The sequence below is a fragment of the Cornus florida genome, unplaced genomic scaffold (assembly GCF_030987335.1).
Source record: "Cornus florida cultivar Cherokee Brave unplaced genomic scaffold, ASM3098733v1 CherokeeBrave_3.0.0_Hap2_Chr03, whole genome shotgun sequence".
Lineage (NCBI taxonomy): Eukaryota > Viridiplantae > Streptophyta > Magnoliopsida > Cornales > Cornaceae > Cornus > Cornus florida.
In genome coordinates, this window is record NW_026775573.1 from 2,328,708 (window position 1) to 2,342,638 (window position 13,931).

A 13,931-nucleotide genomic window follows, 5' to 3' on the forward strand; every position below is an offset into this window, starting at 1 on the left:
CTTTAGTCCCTTGCACTATATGCTATTTTCGGTTTAAACTATGAGAAAATTATCATCTTCACGTCTAGGCTTAAAACCCACTATCACTTGCTTCATATACAAGGAGAATTCATTGTGACAAGTGACAAATGACAATTCAATTAATTAATGAAAAGGGCTAGCCCCTTGCACTAAATGCTATTTTCGGATTTAAACTCACGACTTCTCGGTCATAATGAAACAATTTTATTGTTACACCATAACCTATTTTCGAAAGCAATTCAATGGAAATTTACTAAAATTGACTTTGAAAGTAATGCAATTACACTTGTGTTATGTTTGGTAGCATCAAATCGGTGTTTTGGATTTGATATTGGAGGAAGTTTAGTTCAAATTTGGTACTAAATTTCCTCTAATTCCAAATTCAAGGCACCGATTTGGTGCCGCCAAACATAGTATTAAACAAATTATAACTCTTTAAGGAGTTTTAATCGACCCTTTTATTGCAGAGAAGTTTCCTTGTTGAAGCAAGATTTGAAAAACTTATGATCATGCTTGATTACATGAAATTGAAATTAATGAAAATGGATCAGAGAAGCAACTTAAAAAATTAAATCAAAATTTTCTTCAATTATACCAATTTTAATTTTAAGACTTCAATTTCATATAGGTAAATATAGTCTAAAATTATTTATGTTACAATAGACGCGAATTGAGGATCGTATATATATTGGCAAAATTTGCTTTGAACAAAGTATAGATTGATGAATTATACATTAATCATTAGATTGGATACGACGCAATTCTTTCTTTGGAACATCCAACAAAGATACATTCATCAAACTAATCAAATTAATTAACAACACAAAACGAAGCCTAGAATGTAGTGAAATAAGCAACATTTCCTAATACATGTCACTAACTTAAATTTTTAATTCTATTATTATGTCACATTAATATATTTTAATATATTCCAGTTGTCATAGATAATATGTACAAATGGTGAAATTTCTGAGAATATAAAGAGTACAAAACTGCCTTAAATTCCACACTGAATGACAGCTATTTGAGTTGCTAGCTCATCTCTCTCTCTATATAGTTCACCACTAAACTATTTCATTCCCACCAAAACCAAGAGCTAATTAGATAGGAGAGAAGAAGAAAATGAAGAAGCAAGCTTGTTCAAGTGTGTCCATTCTCATTTTCTTTCTTCTATCTCTCACCATATTTTCGAACGTGGAAGCTCAAACTTGCAAGCCTAGTGGCAAGTTAAAGGGTAAAAAACCACCTCCAGGGGAATGCAACACGAAGAATGACTCCGAGTGCTGTGAGGAGGGCAAGCTTTATACTACGTACAAGTGTTCGCCGAAAGTGTCAAGCCACACAAAGGCAGTCCTCACAATCAATAGTTTTGAGAAAGGTGGTGATGGTGGTGCAGAATCGGAATGCGACGGTAAGTTCCATTCGGATGACGAACGGGTGGTGGCGCTATCAACCGGATGGTTTAACAAGAAAAAGAGGTGCTTGAAAAGCATTGTCATCCATGGTAATGGAAAGAGTGTGAAGGCCAAGGTGGTGGACGAGTGCGACTCCACAATGGGTTGCGACGCAGACCATGATTACCAGCCTCCATGTCCAAACAACATTGTTGATGCCTCTAAAGCTGTTTGGAAGGCGTTGGGTGTGCCAGAAGATGAGCGGGGTCAGCTAGACATTTACTGGTCTGATGCTTGATCTGCATGATAATATGATGATATATACATATATGTACCAGGAGCTTGGATGCTCTTGCATCAATGTCACGTGAGTGTGACATGACTGACTAAATGTTGGTTGCAATTTGCAAAAATGGAATACTTCTGTGAGTTTCCAACTAAAATAAAAGTTATTGGATTTTCAAATGCTGATACATACTTAATCATATGACTTACTGATTAATGCACTTTTTTATTTATGTGAGAAGATAATTGATTACCATCAAGATTGTACCTCCATCAGTAGTAGTTCTTCACCTACGAAAGTAGAAGTTTTATAAATAAACACACACACACACACACACACACACACAAAAAAAAAAAAAAAGGCAAATCCAAATGCTGTTGAATTTAGACCTGATCAAGTCTCCTTCATTCAACGGTCCAAGTGTGAGACATTGTGAAGTACTATCCAACGTTTGCCACTTGAGTCAACTCTTTGGAGTTGAGGGCTATTACTTTAATTTGCAACTAATCTAAATGCTGTTGAATTCAGACCTGATCATCCCAATGATAATTCTGAACTGGCAGGGAGGTGGGGTTTAGTAGTGCAGTTAAAAGTTGGGTTGTGCTTGGTACGTGCAGCAGGATTTGAGTTGTTACATTTGGTTTTGAAGTTCATAAGCTCGTACCATATTAGAACTAAGATTTTAATATATACGAGTTGAGTTTGAACAATTTCAAACACTAGCTTCAATATCAGAACCACCAAACAACTAGAAATGAGTTCCATTTCATATATAATTATCATTTTCATTTGTTCTGATCTTCTTCATCTTCATAATTTTTGCTTTTTTATAACTTTCTTTCTCATTGTCATCGTTGTTGTTTAAATACAGTACTGGTCGATCAAGAGACCGAGTCATTAGATTCACTCGTTTAGCAAATTTTCATATCAAATCTTTTATATATATATATAAAAGATTAAATTTCACCTCAAATGCACAAAAGTGGTATATGAAAATAATAAGGGTAATTTGGACAGATGAATAGTATTTTTTCATGTCCACATCAGTATTTTGGTCAATTCTATTTTTTCAAAATATCACAACTTTGACTCTATAAAAAAGGGACCAAAACTCAATGTATCCGTAATAATCTTTACATTAATAACTGGATTGGATAAGACATAATTTTTTTCGTTGGAAGAAACAACAAAGATTCGCTAATCAAACTAATCAGCAACACAAACTCTAGCATAGAATAAAAAATAAAAAATGGCAAATTCAGTACAAGAAGCTGTTGTCATTGCAAAATATAGAGAATGTTAGATACACGCAATCTTATTTTCACATGCAAAAAGACAAATTTTTTATTCCGAATTTATGACCTTCCAATTACAATAGAGCAACATTATGCATGGTTGCACCAAAACTCCCACCAACTAAAACCAAGCCTAGAAAGTAGTGACATATTCTACTTTTACTAATATAGTAATACGTCACTAAATTTTTAATTCTAGAATACATTCCAGTTGTTCTTTTCCAGTTGTGGAATCTAGAATGTAGAGAGTCCTTATATATATATATATATATATATATATATACACATACTCTCTACATTCTATAATATATACATATATATTATAATGTAGAGAGTCCTTATATATGTCACATTAGTATCTCCGTAGATTCGAGTTGTTCGCTTCCAGTTCCAGTGATACTTTTAACCTCATAGATAATCTGTACGTACCAATGTTGAAATTCTTGAGAACATAAAGAGTACAAAATTGCCGTAATTACACATTAAATGACAGCTATTTGAGTAGCCCATCTCTCTCTATATATAGCTCACCACCAAACTGTTCCATTCCCACCAAAACCAAGAGTTAGTTAATTAGCTAGATCAGGAGCTAGAGAAAAAGAAAATGAAGAAGCAAGCTTGTTCAAATGTGTCCATTCCCACCAAAACCAAGAGTTTTTTAATTAGCTAGATCAGGAGAGAAAAAGAAAATAAAGAAGCAAGCTTGTTCAAATGTGTCCATTCTCATTTTCTCTCTTCTTCTTTTTTCTATATTTTTGAACATTGAAGCTCAGGATTGCAAGCCTAGTGGCACGATAAAGGGCAAAAAACGCACCTCCTAAGGCATGCAGCAGAGAGAATGACTCTTGAGTGCTGAGTGGTGGGAAAACAGTGGCGGATCCGCGGGGCAGGGCGGGGGGTGAGCCCCCCCTAATTTTTATTTATTTATTTAGTATATGTATATTTAGCCCAATGTTTTAAAAAAGAAAAAATTAGTAGTAGTAGTATTAGCTCCCCAATTTTAACCCATCCAAACAAGCCCAATATTTAAGCCACAATTTTAAAACAAATGTCCAACTAAATAGGCTCAAGTCAAACAAACCCTAAACAAACCCTAAACAATCACTAAGTCAAAGCACAGAGAATTCCTAAATTCCTAATCTTGTACAAATCAGAGAGCTCATTCATTCTCTTCCTCTAAAGTCTAACCCTATTGTTTCTAAAATTTTCAGACTCTTTAATCTTTCGATCCCCAATTCCCTCTTGTTTAATATTAACCCCCCTATTAACAATTCCTGGATTTGCCCTTGTGAGAAAACCTTATGAAACGTACAAGTGTTCACCAAAAGTGTCACGCCACACAAAGGCGGTCCTTACGATCAATAATTTTCAGAAGGGAGGTGATGGTGGTGGACTGTCGAAATGTGACAATAAGTTCCATTCGGATGACACACCGGTGGTGGCGCTGTCAACTGGATGGTTTAACAATAAAAAGAGGTGCTTAGATCCATGGTAATGGAAGGAGTGTGAAGGCCATGGCGGTGGACGAGTGCGACTCCACAATGGGTTGCGATGCAGACCATGATTACCAGCCTCCATGTCCAAATAACATTGTTGATGCCTCTAAAGCTGTTTGGAAGGCTTTAGGCATGCCACAAAAGGACCGGGGCGAGCTAGACATATTTTGGTCTGATGCTTAATTTGCACAAGAGTAATGATAAGCCTGATTTTGATTTATGGAGGCCCTTTTTGGTCATTTCATCATTTTCCTTTACGTAATAAGTATTTGAGGGCCTTGGACGTTCTCCAACCGTTTTTATTAGACTACTTTACTGATGTTGTGAATTTAAAAGAAAATATAGGACATAAAATTATATCTTCAATATAGAGAGAAGAATGTCGAGACGGGAGAGAGATCTTATTACTTTCTATTAAATCCAAGTACCTCAATGTAACAATAAACAATCCGTATTTATACCCAAACATTGCATTAGTTAACATCCACCATTAACTCTCATCCTTAATGCACCATTAACCAAGTGCATTTACTTTTTATTTATTGCACCATAAATTCAACACTATACAAGTAGTGGACACCATATATATAACACTTCCCCTTGGAATCCACTACACAATACTAAGAATATGCCTCGTTAAAACCTTGCTAAGAAAAACCCAGTGAGATAAAAACTTAGCGAAGGGAAAAAAAGTATAATATTCTTGTGTATATGAAAATGGTATTGTATAGGTTAAAACTGTCTCATTAAAACCTTGTCAGGAAAATCCAGTAGGACAAAACCTAAGCGAAGGAAAAAGAGTACAGTATGCCAATACCTTTTCAATTTAATGCTCCCCCTTATTGCTGTATAAGTTCAACACTAAAGATCCCCGAGTTGACGCATTCCAATATTGTGTACCAACCTTTTAAACGTCGTAGTTGGTAGTGCTTTAGTGAATATGTCAGCTAAATTTTTATTTGAACGTATCTGCTAAATATCAATATCACCATTCTTCTGACGTTCATATGCATAAAAGAATTTTGGTGAGATATGCTTGGTCTTGTCACTTTTGATATAACCCTCTTTCATCTGTGCAATGCATGCAGCATCATTTTCATAAAATACTGTTGGGCTATCTTTTATTGATGAAAGACCACATGTTGTTCGAATATGCTGAATCATAGATCTCAACCAAATACATTCTCTACTTGCCTCATGAATTGCAAGTATCTCTGAATGATTTGAAGAAGTTACAGTCATTGTCTATTTTATAGTTCGCCATGATATAGTAGTGCCACCATAGGTAAACACATATCCTGTTTGTGAATGAGCTGTGTGTGGATCAGAGAGATAGCCAGCATCTGCATATCCAATTAACTGGGAGTTTGATTCTTTTGAATAAAACAATCCCATATCAATTGTACTACGAAGATATCGTAATATATGCTTGATTCCATTCCAATGTCTACGGGTTGGTGCAGAACTATATCTTGCTAATAAATTGACTGAAAATGCTATGTACGGTCGTGTGCAATTTGCAAGATACATAAGAGTACCAATTGCACTGAGATATGGCACTTCAGGACCAAGGAGTGCTTCATCATCCTCTCGAGGATGAAAATGATCTCTCTTGATATCAAGTGATTGGACAACCATTGGGGAGCTCAATGGGTGCGCTTTATCCACATAGAATTGCTTCAAAATCTTTTCTGTATATGTTGATTGGTGGACGAGGATTCCACTTGATAAGTGTTCAATCTGCAAACAAAGACAAAATTTTGTTTTTCCGAGATCTTTCATCTCAAATTCTTTCTTTAAATAAGTGGTTGTTTTTTCGATTTCATCCAATTTTCCCACAATATTCAGATCATCAACATATACTGCAATAATAGCAAAACCATATCTTCACTTGTTAATAAAAATGCATGGACAAATATGATTATTCACATACCCTTCTTTTATCAAGTACTCGCTAAAACGATTGTACCACATGCGCCCAGATTGTTTCAATCCATATAAGGATCGTTGTAATTTGATCGAGTACATACTACGTGGTTTTGTTTCAGGCATTTGAAATCCTTCTGAGATTTTCATATAAATATCACTTTCTAGTGATCCATATAAATATGCCGTTACCATGTCCATTAGATGCATATGCAATCTTTCTGTAATTGCCAAATGTATTATGAATCGAAATGTAGTTGCATCCATCATAGGAGAGTATGTTTCATTATAGTCAATACCAGGTTTCTGTGAGAAACCTTGAGCTACTAGTCGGGCTTTATATCTTATAGTTTCATTTTTCTCATTACGTTTTCATACAAATACCCATTTGTACTTAACAGGCTTTACACCCTTAGGTTTTTGGACTACAGATCCAAATACTTCACGTTTTAGCTAATGAATTTAGCTCTGTCTGTATTGCTTCTTTCCATTTTGGCCAATCATTTCTCAGTCGACTTTCTTTGACATTTTCATTTTTAGGTTCCGGATCCTCATTGTTTATATGAAGAACAATTGTATACGAGAATATGTTGTCCCTAACAACTTCATTTTAGTTTCATCTTTTCTTATAATTTATTGAGATCTCATTGATTTTCAGGTACCTTTGCAATATTATTATAGTTAGCTAACTGGACCTCGTCAGGTCTCTTTGCCACCTCAAGGGCATGCATTTTATCAACGACAATTTTATCATTGTCAGCTAATTGGGTTTCTTCAAGAGTACCCTTTTCATCATTCATCATGCTCTTTGACATTTGTCTCATTATATCACTTTTAGCTAACTGGGTCTCTATAAGAGCACCCATTTCATCATGCTCTTTTGCATGTACCACATTAAGTGCCTCTGCCTCATCAAGGGCTACTTTAGCATTGTTAGCTAACTGGCCTCATCAGGAGTATCTATTTTACTATGCACTCTTTCTAGTACTTTTTCACTTTCATAGAACAGAATATTTTGCATCGACTGTTATGTCACGCATATTTTTGATGCATTTGCAATACTGACAATATGTTCCAACAGAACTTTAATTCTTCCTGATATTTTATCAACTGGCACACATGATGATATTTCTCTATGTCAGTGAGTGTTTGCAACATTTTTGAAAATGATCCTTTGAACTTTTTGTTCATATTTCTTTGTACAATGATCAAATATATAATTTCAAAGTATTCCAAATAATATCATTTGGCATTTCTGATCTTACCCTTTCTCCCCCTCAAGGTCAACACATTGTGCAATAAAGACAACTTATGTCTGGGGATCAATATATTTCATAAGAAAATAATAGAAGAATTTATTGTGAATATAAAATAAATAAAAATGCTTTTGGTGATAAAATAATATGCATAAGAAAATAAAGTTTTTCTAATATATATTTCTTAATGGAAGTGAGACAGATATATTCTACATTACCTTTATTTTGTTACGGAAAATTTTTTCAATAACGAAGTATTGATAGTCTTACTGTCCACAAGACATATATCCTTACCTTGAGTTAATGTAATTTTGTGCAGGTCCTTACCTTCAAACTTCATTTTAACTTTGACAAAAAAATAAAATAAAACATGCTTCATAAAATAGATAATAAAAGGAAGTATAAATAAGCAATGTGGATATTACTAATCAAAATATTAGTTACCTCATAAAAGCTTAAATATTCACAAGTATCATATAAAATTCATTTCTATCTTTGTCCCATTTTTTTAGATTGTGACTTGGTAAAGATCAATTAAATGCTTTGAAGCATACGGTAAGAATAAGATAAGAAGCATATTGTGCAACCTTTTCCTCTTTGATGTTACACTGATAATAAGTAATTTCACGTTGATCAAATTTTCATCGACATACTGATTAATTTCATATTGATAACAAGGAACATGTGCTATAGAGGTTGAGGCAAATTCTCTCCCTTTGTTTGTTTCATATTATTGTGGCCCCACCTTTAGGGATACAATATGAAATTATAGTGATAACCTCTATGGCATTGGTAGTTAATTTTACCATGACTATACCCACGACCATGGACACCGTGAAATGAGCAGATTTCTCTTTAGAAATCGTTTTCGATCTAGTGATACTGGTAATATCTCAATAAAAGCTCATTATTTTACTCTATCACAATGATATCAGCTTTACATAAATCCATGCATTCAACGTGATTAGTGGAGTATCTCTTTGTCAATATATGACTTTCAGTAATATTTACTCCACATCAAGTATTTCATAAATCTACGCCCTGGCGTGATAAGTGGATGCTATATTCTTTTTAACATATACTCATGAGTAATTATTTCTCCACATTATCTCAATATAGTTGATTATCAACAAGGCCGAATTATATTCGCCAATAATTTCATAATCGTGCAACCACAGTTGTATCCATTCTTACTGAGCTTTTTAGAAAGATCACAATACTCTGTGATTTTTATCATAAGATAAGTGGGTCTTATACCGTGAGATATTCAATTTTCAAGTTATCATGAATCATTATTTTTGTGTAGTCCTACAAGGACTCTTGATTTCTCAATTTATTTGTAATCTCAATATCATAAAATGTATCTCAAAAAATAATTATGCCCACAATATTATCAAGCCTTTGTCATGTAACAAAACATTTTCTAAATTTGAATGAATCATAAAAAAACACTCAATAAATTATTAAACAAAATGTGGTAAAACCTTACCTGAATTAATGAAATAGTAATGATAGTAAAATCGGTCATAAAGCAAAAAGACAGTAAAAACCAACCTTATTGATTATGTACGCAAATAGTATATATATATATGCTTAGTTGATTATTATATTATATAAGTAATCTGTTAATAATGAAAATGTTATAATCGATCAAACAATATATGATTCATTAGGGACTAAAATATTATTCATTAAAGATCAATATATAAACGAATTGTTTTAGTAAACACCATTTGCAATATACACATATTGATCTATATATATAAATATATATGATAAGGTGGGTCTTTATGTTAGCCACTTAGATTACTTTATTTATCACATATGAAACGTATACATATATAATTCATGCCCAGTAATAATAACTCTACTTATACATGCCTCATACAATTATATGGATAGTGCACTAAACATATTAATAGGGAGTGAATCCCATATATATCTATAACAACTATAACATAAAGTTGGATTTAATTTATTTTCGTGGGAAAGAAAAATGGGATTTAAATTCGAAAGTTTAATTTGTCCATTCTGGGAGATAGGACTACAATGGTTTGGGTCATTAATGACATATTACTTTTGTCACCATCACCAATCAGACAAGGCTACTAAATTCATGAACAACCTAGTTGCTCTTTTAACTCTTCTTGACCAATCACTCCATTTATTTGTCTTTCTCTCAACTATACATATACAACCCCTCATAACAATATAATAATATATACATATATCTGTGTGTGAGAATAAGAATTGACTCAATATCAACAAATCCTTCAAATTATGAAAATTTGGTGAATCCAATATGTAAAGATAAAAGCTCTATGATTGATATATTTTATCTTAATATATACTATCAATTTTCGTTATTAATGAGAAGTAATTAATACCTGATGGAGTAATAGTAGTCCATGTTGAAGAAGTTTCATGATCAACCATGGCACAAAGAAAACATATAGAATAAATAGAATAAGGGCAGTTAAAATTTAAACCAGTAGTACTACATATTATTGATATATTTGATCTTAATATGTGAAGATACCAAAGGTGGTAAAACCATATATATAATAAATAGAATAAGGGCAGTTAAAACATAAACCAGCAGTATCGCATATAAGTAATAAATATAATAATGGCGGTTAACTCATAAACCAGCCTAAATTGTTAAACAATAAACAATAAAGGTAGTAGAACCTACCCTTATAAATATACACATATCTCATTTAAATATTGAATGATATTAATATAAGAAGTGCTTACCTTTTGAAGTGAGAAATAAATTTGTTTTGGCAAAACAAACAAACAAACCCAACAATCTATCAAAACCAATATCACAAGTAAGATATATGAGTTGAGATAGAGAGAGAGTGTGAGAGCTTCTCTTTCAAGTCTCAGTTGGTTAGAGACTCGTGCTGATAACGTGTTGTGAATCTAAAAGAAAATATAGGACATAAAATTATATCTTCAATATAGAGAGAAGAATGTCGAGACGAGAGAGAGATCTTATTACTTTCTATTAAATCCAGGTACCTCAATGTAACAATAAACAATCCGTATTTATACCCAAACATTGCATTAGTTAACATCCACCATTAACTCTCATCCTTAATGCACCATTAACCAAGTAAATTTACCTCTTATTTATTGCACCATAAATTCAACACTATACAAGTAGTGGACACCATATATATAACAACTAAATGGTTTCACTCCACTTATTGGTATTGTTGAAGCGCATTCATTTTTAGATATTTGTCTTTTCAACTTTACCTTAAATTGAAATATATGACTCCAATCAATTGCACATTAATTAATGTTGTTTTATGTTAAAGGTAACCAAAATCAGAAGACAACCTGTACTTTAATATTTATATACATGCCCTCAAGAATTTCTCAAGACTTAATTCTCACCCTTTTTTTATTTTTATTTTTTATTTTTTTAGTTGGGACTCACAAAGACTGCCTCTACTGAGGTTTGAACTCCTGACTTTCCTTTAAAAAGTAAGAGTCTTATATCGTTAGGCCAAAGGCCTGTTGGTTCAATTCTCACCTTTGAACATTTCTTCGTGCATGTGATGTAACTTTGCAACAGACGCATAATATTTTTTTCTCAATAAATGGGGTGTGGTTATTGAGGTGTGATCCGAGCGATTAATTCAGAAGACTCGTGCAATGTTGCAAAAATAAGTTTATATATATATATATATAAGCCAAACACACACGCACCAAGAATACATACATTTTTATTTGGTTCACCCAAAAGTAGAAATACGTCCAAGAGTTGTAGGAATTTCAAGGTAAAAAATGGTCTGAATACAGAGATTTCAGAATGAATAAATACCCTCATATTAGGGCAACATAAAAAGTACAAAAATTATTGAAATATCCTTCAAATAATTCAGGGCTGTTTTAAACCCCCAAACTCCCACCTTTGGGCCCCTGCAATCTCCCGCCAACTTACCGTGTAGTTGGATTCCTGTAGTTGAGTCTTAGTGTACAATACTCGTATTTATCAGGCTCCACACTATCCATTATATGCATGCAAGACCTCTTTTCCGCACGAATCGGATAAAACTTGGATATATCCGCGATCTTTAAAAAATTATTTGCACCCAAGAAAAGTTACATAATAATTTATCTTTTGGTGTTCATTTAGACTTTCTCCGAGAGGGTGGCATTTTCTAACGCTCTAAGTGTGGAGACATTCTTAACTGTCATATATTATAATTTATAAAAGCTTAAATTTAGTATAATTTGATATTTCTATTATTTAACATGCCCATTTGAATAAACTTTGATTTAATTTTAATAATTAAAGTAACAGTGAGATTTTTACTCTCCATGGACGGGAGCTAGAAATTTGATTAAGGGGGCACATTAAAGTAAAATTCTATAGTAAAAGAAAAGATATGAGAAAACTTTGAAAGGAAAAAAAAAAAAAAAAAAGATTTAATTGATTAAAGAAAGGAATGCAATATTTTTAATAAAAAAATGAAGAAAAAGAGTAAGAATGGGGGGAAAAAAAATTAAAAAGAATTTTTGAAAAAAATAATAAATTTAGGGACTCATTTCATAAAATTAATAATCCATGTTAATTAAATACACCATCCACCAATATTTATTTTCTCTAACAAACACATTTTCATTGAAAAAGCTAATTTATGATATGGTTGTTAATTAAATAGAATGTGAATCTCTTCAAACTTAGATAAAAAAAAAGTGTTTGGCAGCTTCAGCTAGCCTTCTTCAATGCCATGAAAGGAATCAGAGGGTAGTTGCTCAAAACTCCAGACCCGAGATTCATCTTGAAGAGGGTATTCTTTTTGCAAGTATGTAGCTTAATTTGTTCAATTATTTAATCATTTGAGACAATTATCATCCAACAGATTCTTGTAAACATATATATAGGAACAAAGTATATGTCAATGTCAAAGCATCACACACCTTCGGTTGGCGGACAATTATTGGTTCGTAGACTCGTGGTGTATATATTTTTTTTTGTTTGTTTGTTTGTTTTATATATATATGTCACAATATTTTATTATAACATTTTAAAAATAATCTGTACAAATATGGTGAAATTTTTGAGAATACAAAACTGCCGTAATTCCACATTAAATGACAGCTACCTGAGTAAGTTAGTAACCCATCTCTCTCTATATATATGACTCACCACCATGACTCTTCCATTCCCACCAAAACCAAGAGTTTTATAGCTAGAGCTGGCTAGGAGAAAAAAGAAAATGAAGAAGCAAGCTTTTTCAAGTGTGCCTATTTTCATTTTCTTTTTTCTTGTTTTTACCATATTTTCGAACGTCGAAGCTCAGACTTGCAGGCCTAGTGCCAAGATAAGGGGTAGAAAACCACCTCCAAAGGCGTGCAACAAGGACAATGACTCCGAGTGCTGTGTGGAGGGCAAGCTTTATACTACGTACAAGTGTTCGCCCAAAGTGTCGAGCCACACAAAGGCAGTCCTCACGATCAATAGTTTTGAGGAAGGTGGTGATGGTGGTGGAGAATCCGAATGTAACGGTAAGTTCCATTCGGATGACGAATCGGTGGTGGCGCTGTCAACCGGATGGTTTAACCACCAAAAGAGGTGCTCAAAGAACATTATCATCCATGGTAATGGAAGGAGTGTGAAGGCCAAGGTGGTGGACGAGTGCGACTCAACAACCGGTTGCGACGCGGACCATGATTACCAGCCTCCATGTCCAAATGACATTGTTGATGCCTCTAAAGCTGTTTGGAAGGCGTTGGGAGTGCCACAAAATGAGTGGGGCCAGCTAGACGTTTACTGGTCTGATGCTTGATTTGCATGATGGTATATATATACATGTACGAGGGACTTGGATGCTCTTTCATCAATGTCACGCGAGTGAGACACGACTGAAAATAAGTGTTAGTTTTTAAAGAGCTTTATAATGACGAAAGGGTGCCATTTGCAAAAGAGTATTGCTAGGTTGCCAATTCGGTTGTATTGCCCACTCCAATCAATAAAAATTCTTACGTAATAATCAATAAGATAGAGACCCTTTCTCTAAAACGGTTTCAATCGATATATGTTTATTTCAAAAATGGAATAATTCCATTAATTTCCAACTAAAATGAAAGTTAATGGGAGTTTCACACGGGTATTGTTGACGGATTAAATGCTATACTCAAAAATCATTTAGAATGTCATGCAAACACAAGTGTGGGTTCTATACAAATCCAACCCATGGCAGGAGTTCTTTAACATATATAAATTGAAATTCAGC

At 33.4% G+C, this 13,931-nt stretch overlaps 1 protein-coding gene and 1 pseudogene across 1 annotated transcript; both read left to right on the forward strand.

The window, feature by feature from the left end:
* The first annotated feature begins 1,143 nt into the window (after positions 1-1,143).
* LOC132300936 (uncharacterized) lies at positions 1,144-13,484 on the forward strand. The gene is made up of 2 exons (XM_059798242.1): positions 1,144-1,707; positions 12,999-13,484. The coding sequence occupies exons 1-2, from the start codon at positions 1,144-1,146 to the stop codon at positions 13,482-13,484; spliced, it is 1,050 nt and encodes a 349-aa protein (XP_059654225.1).
* Positions 2,951-4,675, forward strand: LOC132298864 (kiwellin-1-like; annotated as a pseudogene).
* Positions 13,485-13,931: the final 447 nt, after the last annotated feature.